Source organism: Vespa mandarinia, chromosome 25, assembly GCF_050613455.1.
Source record: "Vespa mandarinia isolate Hongniang chromosome 25, ASM5061345v1, whole genome shotgun sequence".
Lineage (NCBI taxonomy): Eukaryota > Metazoa > Arthropoda > Insecta > Hymenoptera > Vespidae > Vespa > Vespa mandarinia.
This window is the reverse complement of record NC_140834.1, coordinates 1007501-1020000: the sequence shown is the minus strand read 5'-3', so window position 1 is coordinate 1020000 and position 12500 is coordinate 1007501. Positions and strand designations below refer to the sequence as shown.

Genomic DNA, 12500 nt, shown 5'->3' with positions numbered 1-12500 from the left:
AGAAAAGAAAGATTCTAATGAAATGTCATAGTAGAAAATGTCGAGTGTCACTCGACATGGAAGTATTTCTATCGGGTTGCGTTTGACATATACATACATACATACATACATACATACATACATACATACATACATGTATATTTAAATTCTATTAAAAATGACATTTTTTCATAAAAAAAAAAAAAAAAAAAAAAAAAAAAAAAAAGAAATAAATAAATTCTAATAAAAGGTCAGACCAATAAAATGTCGAATTATACTCAACTATATAACCTGTATTGAATGAGATTCTAAATACGAAATTCTGCTCTGTCGAATCAGACTTGATATATCGATTCAAAGAATTACATCTGGATTATGTCTGGGTTACGTCTGGATTATATCTGAATTATTTATATATAATATATATATATATATATATATATATATATATATGTATATACATATATACAAAAAGAAAAGCTTAGAATTGTATTATCATTGTATTAATCGACAAAATATATTTCCGATCGTTCCTTCCGATATTACGTGACGTCATTTACAAAAACATAGGAAAATATTATCATCGTTTGATAACACGAATTATTCTCCGTTCTGAGGATTATTATTCACGAGGTTCGTTTCCCTGTCGGTCGATGACCGGCAATTTGCTTGGCACCATTTTCACATAACATACATACATAGACACACACACACACACACACACACACACACACATATATATATATATACATACATACATACATACATTCGTATGTAGACACAGAGAAACATCAAGTATAGTTCTCGAAGCTCAGGCAAGCAGGTTCGTACCGAGTAAATCCCGTAGCGGTACCGCCAACAGGGCGAACAGGGTGCAGGGAGAACAGGAGGAAGAAATAGAGGCAGGTTGATTGATCGCACGCCAGGTTCCAGCCAACCTGGCGCCAGAATGTTGGCTCCCAACCTGAGTTATAAGTGAGTACACCACTACTGGAACTACTGGTACTCAACTAGTCCCACTGATAACCCATTAAGCTATCGTACGCTTTCAAATGTTCCCTGAAAACTCGGTTAGCCGCTAACAACGTCGATATTTACCTTGGATACTCGAACCAATATTTTTTTTAATTTTGTTTTGTGTTTCTTTTCCATTTTCTCTCTTTTTTTTTTTCTTTTTTTTTTTTTTTTGTCTTCTTCTTTTTCTTCTTCTTCTTCTTCTTTCAATCATACACAATTTTTTTTTTCCTTCGTTTTCCTTTTTTTTTCCCTTTGATTCTACAAAATATTTCCATTCCTTTTATTATAATATATTTTTCAGTTAAAAGAGACATTCCAGGAAGAGCTCAAACGTTAAGGTTCAAAGTTTCTGCGCTTGAATTGGGTTCCATAATTTGGGGCTTGCAACCGTGTTGTATTTAGGATTTTGTCCGTTGAGGTTGCGTCTGCGGTTGCTTGCGGAATTTCCTACCAGAGAATCATGCGCCTCTATTAAATTCCTACAGATAATATTATAAACATCACGTTATTTAATTCTATCAAATTATTTTACTCCGTTCTTTTTTCCGTTCATCGCAAAATTTTCACAATCCCTTTTCCGTTCGATTATTCGATTATTGAGCAACGGCCTTATCGAGAATAATATCGAATAGACCGCGAGAGTCGATCGTTCTGTTGCCTTCCGCTCCATCAAACATTCATGCCGTCGGCGGCGACGGCGGCGGCGGCGGCGGTGGTGGTGGTGGTGGTGGTGGTGGTGGTGGTGGTGGTGGTGGTGGTGGTGGTGGCGGTAGCGGTGGCACCAACAGTGATGGTGTTTCTGGTGTTGCTGGTGTTGGTGATGGTAGTGGTGGCAGCCGCGTATCGAGCACGGGTTTGCAGTGCGAAAACGCGACCGATAAAAGTGCACCCCAACGAGGTACTCGTATATATCGTTCACCAACCCCTATCTCCACCCCCACCCCCGCCGCTCCCCTCGCCATAATACCATCGCGTACATTCTCCCTCCATTTTCTATCTAGCCCCGATTCCTCCTATCCTCTCTCTTTCTCTCTCTCTCTCTCTCTCTCTCTCTCTCTCTCTTCCGCTCTTCTCGGGCTCTTCAACCTCGTTAATATTCCCGGAGTTAACTTTTGTTTCCGAAAGTACTAGTTTTATCAAATCCAAATCAATTGAACGGAACAAATTTACAGTAACGCACGATTTCATATTTATCATTCGTTTGAAATAATATGAGTTGGTGGATGGACGGATGGGATAGGGATAAGGGAAGGGGAAAATGTCTAGGAAGTAAAACAGGTGGATTCGAAACGCGTGATTAAGGAAAACATTAAAGAAATATAAACAATAATATGATCGAATGAATTATATTGAAATATTGAATTTCTAATTTAGAGGAACCTTCCGATCGAGGTGGAAGAAAAAAAAAATAAATAAATAAATAAATATATAAATAAAAAAAGAAGAAAGAAATGAAAAAATAATAATCACACCGAGGCTGCTAAAAAGATATTAACATAAAATTCTTAGAGCCAACACTACTCTCTGGTAACGGGCGAGAGATAAAAAAAAAAAAGAGAAAGAAAAAGAGAGGAAAAAAAGAAAAAAAAAAAAAGAAAAAAAATAGAGAGAGAGAGAGAGAGAAAAAGAAAAAAAAAAGAGAGAGGAAAAGAGAAACAGAAAAAATGGAAAAGAATTTTCGAAAGAGAAAAATCAAATTACGTTTTACCTTTAAACCCTCGACGACTCTTCTCGTCAAATTCCCGTCTAAAACGGGAATTTGAGGAAAAAGAAAAAAAGAAAAAAAGAAAAAAGAAAAGAAAAGAAAAAGAAAAAAAAGGAAAGGGAGGGGTTGAGGACGGGGCGGTAAAAAGTACATTTTTATTACCGCAAGTTCCCGATAAGCTCTGCCACAGCTAAGCGGAATAGTTAAATGTATGTTCAAACGAGAGATAGAAAGAACGAGAGAGAGAGAGAGAGAGAGGGGGGGGGAAAGTATGCTGACTCGAGACTTGGTGTGTGCTACGTAATTACTGGAGACATGGTAGAGAAGTTTGCCCGATTAAAACTGACGACGGTTCAGTGAATTCACTGGGACTCTGGATAGGTGTAGGTAGACTGGTATCTGGAAATTCACAGGGTCTCGTATTAAAAACTTTTCTCCCGATCTTTGTTCATATCCGTTATCGCAATATATATATATATACACCTAACCGATTCCGCACCATCGTATCATTCCTTTTAGCCCACCCATCGTTCGTCTTGCCCACCCGTTGCCCACCCGTTGCCCACCCGTTGCCCACCCGTTGCCCACCTCATCGCAATCTCCATCACACGTACCTTTTTAATCATCACTCTTGGTTTTTTCTCTTTTCCTCCTCTTTTCTTCAATAACTTATCGAATAAAAACTTAATTCGCAACCTTAACATTTGCTATCCCACAAAAGAATTTTTTTTCTAAATTCTTTTATTTACCTAACCGCGATTCTCTCTATTCTTCTTTTTCTTTTTTCTTTTTTTTTTTCGTTTTTTCTTTTTTCTTCGTCTTCTTGTTACTCTCTTTCTCTCACTTTCTTTTTGTTAATTAATTTGAACGACTATATTTTAATGAACATGTTTTGAAATAAATTTTAATAATATATATATACATATAATTTGATTATATTTGTGTGAAGGAGAGAAAAATTTCTTTCATTTGAATTCAATGGGAAATAAGATTCCTTTCAACGTAAATTACTATCTCTCTCTTTCTCTATCTCTTTCTCTTTCTCTCTTTCTCTTTATCTCTTTCTCTTTATCTCTTTCTGTCTCACTATCTCATTCACTCTTTTCTATGTAAACTTACTTATATTTTTTTGTACATTTAATTTGTCCGACGTATCTGACGGATAAGCAACTCCTACTTCTCGTCGTCGTCATCGTCGTCGTTGTCGTCGTCGACGTCGACGTCGAAAAGCTTCTTATTTATTTGTATAATTATTACGAACTTTGACAGAGTAAAAATTCATTTTGATTCTGCTTTATTTCTTTCCATTTAATTTAAGATAAATTTAATTTAATTTAATGTAAATTTAATTTAATTCAATGTAAATTTAATTTAATTTAATGTAAATTTAATTTAATTTAATTTAATGTCCATTCCTTTCAAATTTCTCGGTTAAAATTACGATGAAATATTTTAATAACAATTTTACAATACAATACTTCATATTATTTTTAATTGATTCGAAAGAGAGAGAGAGAGAGAGAGAGAGAAAGAGAGAGCGATGATAATTTTTTTCTAACATTTTAATTCTCTCTTTCTTTTTACTCCTTGCTCTTTTTTTCCTTTTCCTTTTTTTTCTTTTTTTTCTTTTCTTTTCTTTCTTTCTTTCCTTTCGTTTCGAATCGATTTTTCACAATTGAAAAATTTTTACAAATTTAAACGTGCACGCGTACTTCGTTCCTTCCTTTCTCTCTCTCTCTCTCTCTCTGTCTCTTTATTTTTTTCTTCTTTATTTTGCTTCATTTTGATAAAAATTTCAATTGCAATTCTTTGTTGAAAAAAAAAAAAGAGAGAAAAAAAAAATATATATATATATATACATATATTCAATTTAGAAATTTATCTCGCGAGAGGAAAAAATCAAAACGATCGAACATTATGAAAAATAAATATATTATGATTCGATGATTATATCGTTCGTCTGTAAAATTGTATATAAAGAAAATTCTTTATGAAAAAAAATTTTTGAACCAATCAACGAACGAACGTGACATTAATATATTTTCTAACAAATAATTCCATAGAACTTACATATGTAAAAGATAAAACAACCATCATCCTACTACCATTAACCATAATCGAGTACTGGAATGATCGGCACGTAGTTGGAACGTTACAAGGAACCTTCAACATCTACGGATATTCGTCTGGAGAATGTAAATGACCTTGGAGTGCTTGGTAATATGTAGATTAATCCCAGGTCGCTTGTGAAAACTCAAACTCAAACTATCTTCCTTTCGTCCAAACAGTAAAAGAGAGACAGACACAGATAGATGGATAGATAGATGAGAGAGAGAGAGAGAGAGAGAGAGAGAGAGAAAAAAATACGTCAAACTATTGTACAGGAACACAATCGAGAGATCTAACGAAGGATTGATTTGGAAGAAGAAAACAAAAAAGAAAAAAAAAAAAACAAAAACTGAAGATAAAAAAAAAGATGAAGATTTTTAATTAAAAAAAAAAAGATATAAATAAATAAAAACTAAAGAAAAAGAAGCAAAAAGGATCTTGATATCTTACTTAATTCTTCTTTTTAATTTTTTTTAACTTAAATTATTAAAATACAAATTCACTTTATTTTTTTATAAATATATTTATATGTAAAATTTTTATTATAAAAATAAAATAAAATATATTAATCTTAAATAACTTTTTATTAATAAATTTATATATATAGATATGTCTGTACAATTGAAAAAAATAATAATTTATAACAAATGACTAGTTTCCTTTTTTTTTTTTTTTTTTTTTTTTTTTTTTTTTTTTTTTTTTTTTAATTTAAAACTCTAAATCATTTGGTCCAAAAAAGAAAAAGTTTGTAAATATTAATTAAATATGATTTTTTTTTGTTTTATAAAATATATACATATTTATAATAATCGAATATTTTGAAACATAAGATTAGAAAATAATTAATTAGCATTTTAAATTATTCCAAAATTATAAAACACATAATTATCATTAAATAAATTAAAATCTATATTCTTCATATTACAATTTAATTATTTAATGTATTATAAAATTAATCTTAACTCTTCTCTCTGATCATCGATCGTTATGGAATAACTATAAATCGTAAGTGATATTTAAGATCAATTCGAAATCGTGATTTATTTCTCAAATTTTTTTTTTTTTCTATTTCATCGATATAAATTTCGTTATGTTGAACGATATAAATCGTTTTTAAATCGCTTGGTTTCCATCGATAAAGTGAAAAAAAAAAGAAATTTGAAATGGTGGGCACAGAGGGTGGGCACAGAGGGTGGGCATAAAAGGTGGGCATAAAAGGTGGGCATAAAAGGTGGGCATAAAGGTGGGCACAAAGGTGGACATAAAAGGTGGGCATAAAGGTGGGCATAAAGGTGGGCATAGAGGGTGGGCAGAGTTTTAAAGAAATCTAACAAAATGGTACGTCAGGATCATTCAGAATCGAATGAAAAATAATTCAAGGTCACATTAAATAATTGAACGGATTTCCATAGTACATCCTGTAATACCACTCGGGTTGAACGATGTTCTCAAGCTGTTCGAGGAGCGTCAGGTGGTTTCTAAACCACGATAGAATCGATAGGAACGAGGCTTAATGACAAACGGAGTGGATCGATCTGCCTGTTCACAACGTCCAGAACAACGTCCATCTTGTACGTATTTCTGACGTGTCTATAACCTAGATATTCTATTATTGGTTATCTCTGATAGAAACTTTGGTTTCTTTTTCTTTTTTCTTTTTCCTTTTTTTTATTTCTTTTTTTTTTTTTTTTTTTTTTTTTATAATAAAAAGAAAACAATGGAAAAATAAAAGTCAGAGAGAATTCATTCCTTTAAATGATCTAATTCGATTGATAACCGGAAGATAAGGAAAAAATAAATAAATAAAAAAAAAAAAAAAAAGGAAGAAACAAAACCAAAGGAACATTCAAGGTCAGAGATTGAAGGAAGCTACGAGATTGAAAATTTTTACGATCTAAAAACAAAAACAAAACAAAAAAAAACAGGAAAAGAAAATTAGCCTAAAAAATCTCGAGGAAGGTAGGCGTTTGAAAAGTGGTGCTGAGGGGGAAAGGAGGAGTAGGAGGAGTAGGAGGAGGGGGAGGACGAGCGATCGATCTTTAAAAATCATCTAAGGATTGAACTTTTTTTTCGGCCCACCTTTTGCAACTTTTTGGCCCACCTCCAGCCCACCCTTGGCCCTCCACCAGCCCACCCTTGGTCCACCAATCCACCGCTACCTGTATTACATTAGGAACGAGATCGTTAAGAGTAGTGAGATATTCGTATCACGTTTCGAAGGGTTATATCCTATCAAAGAGTTCGAAGAATTGAAATTCTGTAAAGATGGTGTGCCAATCGATTTTTCAAAAAAGATAAAAATTTCTCGTGGAATTAGTTTCTAATAGATTTAACAAAGTTGAGCTTCTTAGCTCGTATAATCTATAATGGAATACTATCGAATAACGGTGTCCTTATTCGTCTAATAAAATGAAAGATAGAAAGGAAGGATGGATTATTTTCCGTAATGATTTTATTATTATCTAAGAATTTTTCTAAATTATTAGATAGATTAGATCTTTAAATATGATATAATAGAACGAAAATGTAGATCTAAATCGTTATAAAAAATATATTTGTCGTATTGTGTAATAATAATAGTAAAAAGAAAAAAAAAAAGAAAAAAAAAACATTCAATAACATATTTTATACTTATTGTTTAATTTTTCTAATAACTAAGTCGATTAGATTAAAAATTATTAGTTCAAAGTTTTAATTAATTTTTTAATTAGTTTTTTTTTTTGTAATTACTATCATTAATTTTATAATCTAATGTAGAAAAATAAATGTGGTCATACAAATTAAATAATAGATTAGAATAGAAAAATGAAAATTAATTTTCATAAACATTGCATTTAAAAATATTTACGACTTACGTAACTTAATTTCTAACAAATTAAATGTATTAGATTAGATGCATCGAAAATAAAAAACAAATAATAATAATAATAATAATAATAGTCAACACATTGAATATAAAAACATCCCTAATATCAATAGATTTTAAATGTTAAATTAATGATAATTATAAACCACGTCGATGTTCGAATTAATCGAATTAATGGCGAATCGAAATAAAAAAAAATTAATTAAAAATATCGCGAATGAAAGTATAAATAAAAATGTAAAATGACAAAGTAGTATCATGATTGGACGAAAATGAAAAACGATTTGAATTTTTATTAAAACTTTGATTTCTAAATATTCCAAAAAAAAAAAAAAAAAAAGAAAAAAAGAGAAAAAAGAGAAAAAAAAAGAGAAAAAAAAAAAGAAAAGTACATTTCTAATTCTAATCTATCTTCTAATCGTCTCTAACGCAAAACGATAATATCTCTTAATTGATAATATCTCAGTGCGTTTTCAATGCCTAGTCTTCGATAATATCAAAATCGAAACTAAAGCATGATCGATTGCTTTGCTATGTAGATGCATAATCAGAGACAGACAGACAGAGAGAGAGAGAGAGAGAGAGACAGAGAGAGAGAGAGAGAGAGAGAGAGAGAGACTAAATGAGAGATAGAGTCATGTATCCAGGCTAAACAGCCCATTTACCTAGCACAATAGAGCCGATGTCGCTGAGGGTTCAACTTAATTATCAAAGGCTCCTGGTTCTGGCAGGAAGCAAAAAGGGTGTTATACACGAACATAGGAAGGAAGAGAGAGAGAGAGAGAGAGAGAGAGAGAAAGAGAGAGGGAGAGAAATATATATAAAACAGACAAAGAGAGAAAAAAAGGGAGATATATATGAAACAGAAAGAAAGAGAGAGAAAGAGAGAAAGAGAAAAAGAGAGAGAAAGAAAAAGGGAAAAATATGTGAAACAGAGAGAGAAAGAAAGAGAGAGAGAGAGAGGGGGGGGGGGAAGAGAGAAAGAGAGGAAGAGAAAAAGAGAGAGAAAGAAAAAGGGAAAAATATGTGAAACAGAGAGAGAAGGAGAGAGAGAGAGAGAGAGTGAGAAAACAGAAAGATATATATATATATATATATATATATATATATATATATAAATAAATAAATAAGTAAATATATATATATATATGAATATATATATACATGAATAAATTGTATATAAAGAGAGATAAATATGCATGAAAATGAAAATGAAAAAAAAAAAAAAAAAGAAAGAGAGAAATATATATAAAATAAAAAAAGATATACACACACACATATATATATATATATATATATATATATATATATGTAAAGAAAGTATACTTTCTTCAAATAGATTTATCGTGCGTCTCATGATCTCCGCCCTTCCATTGTCCTTTGTTATTTACAAATTCTTTTTGTTATCAAGAAATCGATCAATTAAGATTTGAAAGAGAAACGAGGCAATAAGAAATAGAACGTAATAGAGAAAATTAACAAGTGATTATACGAATATATTTATAATAAATAATATATAATAAATAAAATTTAAATAACGTGAATGATAAACGTTTATTGTCGCGTCTTCGTTCAAAGATAAGATTAATTATTTATTAAGGATTAATTAACAAAAATAAAGATATATTACATTGTTCACGGAGAAAAATATTTTCATTTATCATCTGACATAATTAAACCGTGACATTAAAGGGACAACAATTTACATTTATTATTTACGTTATTTAAATTTTATTTATTATATATATTATCTATTATAAATATATCATTATAATTTCCTGCTAATTTTCACTTTTATTTCTTATTATCCGTTTCTATTCTAAATCTTGACTGATCGATTTGTAGGTAGAAAAAAAGAATTTGTAAATAACAAAGGACAATGGAAGGGCGAAGGTCATCAGACGTGCGGCAAATCTATCTGAAGAAAATATACTTTTTTTTTCACACACACACACACATATATATATATATATATAAATAGAACTGAAATAATTATGGATCAAATAGATCGTTACGATAATTATCAATGATTATTACGTGATGATCTTACGTGGTCTTAGATCGTTCATTTAATATCACGCGAACCTAAATACGACGGTCATGCGATTTCTAACGATACGAACGATACACTTAATTTATTTCCTATCTCTTTTCTTTCTCGTTTCTTCTCTCTCTCTCTCTCTCTCTCGCGAGGGAAAATAAAAAGAATATCAAAAAAAAAAAAAAATAGAAAAAAGAAAAGAATTGCAAGAATTAAAAGATTTTTTACAATCGCGAGATAATTCAAACAAATATTTCGATTGATCCGAACACGATCGATTGCGAACTACGATTGTTCGATTGTTCACGATTATTGGAACAAATGAAATCGAGTTTTAATAAATGAAATTTAAAAAGGATGAAATTTAAAAAGGAAAAATGAATTAAGATTAATGTGATATTGAAAAGAGGAATGATATGAAAGAAATATAAAAATATAGAGTCAAATTGAAACGAGAAAAGAAAAAAAGAGAGAGAGAGAGAGAGAGAAAGGGAGAGAGAGGGAGAAGCTGATCGAAATAAATCGAGAATTTTTTCTTTTTTTTGTTTTTTTGTATTTTTTTTTTTTTTTTTTTTTTTTTTTCTAAAAAAAGAAACTGTGAAAGAAATTATGAAGAAGAGTGAAATAGTTTTATCAATACTTCGAATTAAACGAAAAATTCTCTCTCTCTCTCTCTCTCTCTCTCACACACACACACACACACACTTTGGGGTTCATTGAAAAAACTTATTTGCAAAAAATGTGGACGACTCACCGAGGCTTTCATAAAGTTCAGTAGCTCGAAATAACGACTGCATTAGACGAATGATCGGTCTGCAAAATAAAATAAAAAGAAAAAAAAATATGCATACATACATACATACATACATACATACATACAAATGATATCATTATTTATTTGAATAAAACAAATAAATAAATAAATAAATAAATAAATAAATAAATAAATAAAGGTAACCTTCTTTACCTTGATGAGAAAGAGAGAGAGAGAGAGAGAGAGAGAGAGAGAGAGAGAGAGAGAGAGAGAGAGAGAGAGAGAGAGAAAAGAAAGAAAAGAAAGATGAATGAAAAATAAATAAATGTAAAATAAATGTAAAAATGTCCCTTATTACGACATTGATAACAATCAACAGTATAACTATCCTTGCAATATTGCATGTCACTACGTTCCTAATCATTCAACTACTTAATTCTATTACATAACACCATGATTAGAGTACTTTATCAATCTCCTCCTCTTCCTCCTCTTACTACTATTACTTCTATTCACTACTACTACTACTACTACTACTACTACTACTACTACTACTACTACTACTACTACTACTACTACACTAACATACTAATACTAATACCACTAGTATTTTTCCTGTTGTTAAATTATATGGAAATGACAACGGATATAATTAATACAATTAAAATTGAATAGATGATAGTTGCAAATTTAATATTAAAAACAAGAAGAAAAATAATGATTGTTCTAATCATATAATCTTATCACTCCCCTCTCTCTCTCTCTCTCTATATATATATATATATATTCTATTTCTCTCTTACACTCCATAAATATTCATTGTTGAGTTGGATCGTTTAAATAAAAAAAAAGGCTTTATAACTATATTATGACACATCACCCAAAGGTCATTCCTATTTACGACGAATAAGTAACATTGAATATACTGATAATATATAAACACTGATAATATACCACTTCTTCACCTATCACATAACAGATAATATAATACGTAACATGCAACGATAGTATTAATCGTTACCACTGGATTACGGTCGAGAAACAGTATCGCGCTAACTCGCAACGTGAAATGATCTCAATCGCATAAGCTTGATAGCAAATGATAGTGAATTTAATGAGTAGAAAAGAAAACAAAAATAATATTAATAATAATAATACACCGAGTGTAAATATAATATCTATTTTCTACGATTTCATTTGAATAACGTGTGTAAAAAAGTTATTTAAAAAAAAAAAAAAATAAAAAAAAAATAAAAAAAAAATAAAAAAATAAAAAAAGATCCAATAATAAGAAATAATCATGAGCTTGTTACTTTTCGTACTCGTACTATGTGGATTATTGGCATTGTATATTTATTGTCGCAGGATATATAGTTATTGGGATAGACAAGGTATACCAGTGGCACCTTATTCCATACCAATCGTTGGTCACCTGTTACCATTGTTATTATTGCAAAAAAATATCTCACAATTGGTAATAAGTTGGTACGAACGTTACAAGAACAATAGTATGGTTGGTTATTACGATGGCATGGTACCGGGATTGATAGTACGAGATCCTGAATTGATTAAAATGATCTTACAAACGAATTTCACGAATTTCCATGAAAATGCAATGAAGGTTGACCAAGACGTTGATCCATTGATGGCTAAGAATCCATTTTTTTCGAAAGGCGAGATATGGTTGGTTGGTAGAAAAAGATTGACCTATGCGTTTTCGAGTATGCGATTGAAAATATTGTCAGAGACCGTACAGAAAGTTTGTAAAAAGTTTGACGATTATTTGTCTCGAAAGATTAAAGACGATCAAAGGATCGAATTTGAGACCAAAGATCTATTTGGTAGATTTACAGGAGAAGTTGTCGCCAATGCAGGATACGGCATTGAAGGTTTTTGTTTCGATGATAATTATAATCCACAATCGTTTCATGAAATTGGTAAAAAGATATTTAAGACTACCTGGTTTCATGGTACATTGCAATCAATAATGTTCTTTCTTCCATTTTTAAATAATTATTTGAAAATACGA

At 30.5% G+C, this 12500-nt stretch overlaps 2 protein-coding genes across 7 annotated transcripts in view; one reads left to right on the top strand and one right to left on the bottom strand.

The window, feature by feature from the left end:
• Positions 1-12500, bottom strand: part of LOC118446592 (protein Fe65 homolog) — a 147677-nt gene that overhangs the window by 106811 nt on the left and 28366 nt on the right. For 5 of the 6 annotated variants that reach the window (XR_014983574.1, XR_014983575.1, XM_035877455.2 and 2 more), the window contains exon 3: positions 10472-10530. The exons of the other annotated variant lie outside the window; for it this stretch is intronic. Coding sequence is in view for 1 of the 5 variants with exons in the window: in XM_085664104.1 (XP_085520230.1) it covers positions 10472-10514 (43 nt within the window). In the remaining 4 variants the exon portion in view is untranslated. The remainder of the gene's footprint in view (positions 1-10471; positions 10531-12500) is intronic. 6 annotated transcript variants of the gene reach the window in all.
• The window catches only part of LOC118446601 (cytochrome P450 6a2-like), a 2473-nt gene continuing 1485 nt past the window's right edge, over positions 11513-12500 (top strand). Inside the window, exon 1 of the mRNA XM_085664225.1 lies at positions 11513-12500. This exon is cut by the window's right edge and continues 1485 nt beyond it. Within this exon, the coding sequence (XP_085520351.1) occupies positions 11772-12500 (729 nt within the window). The 5' untranslated portion in view covers positions 11513-11771.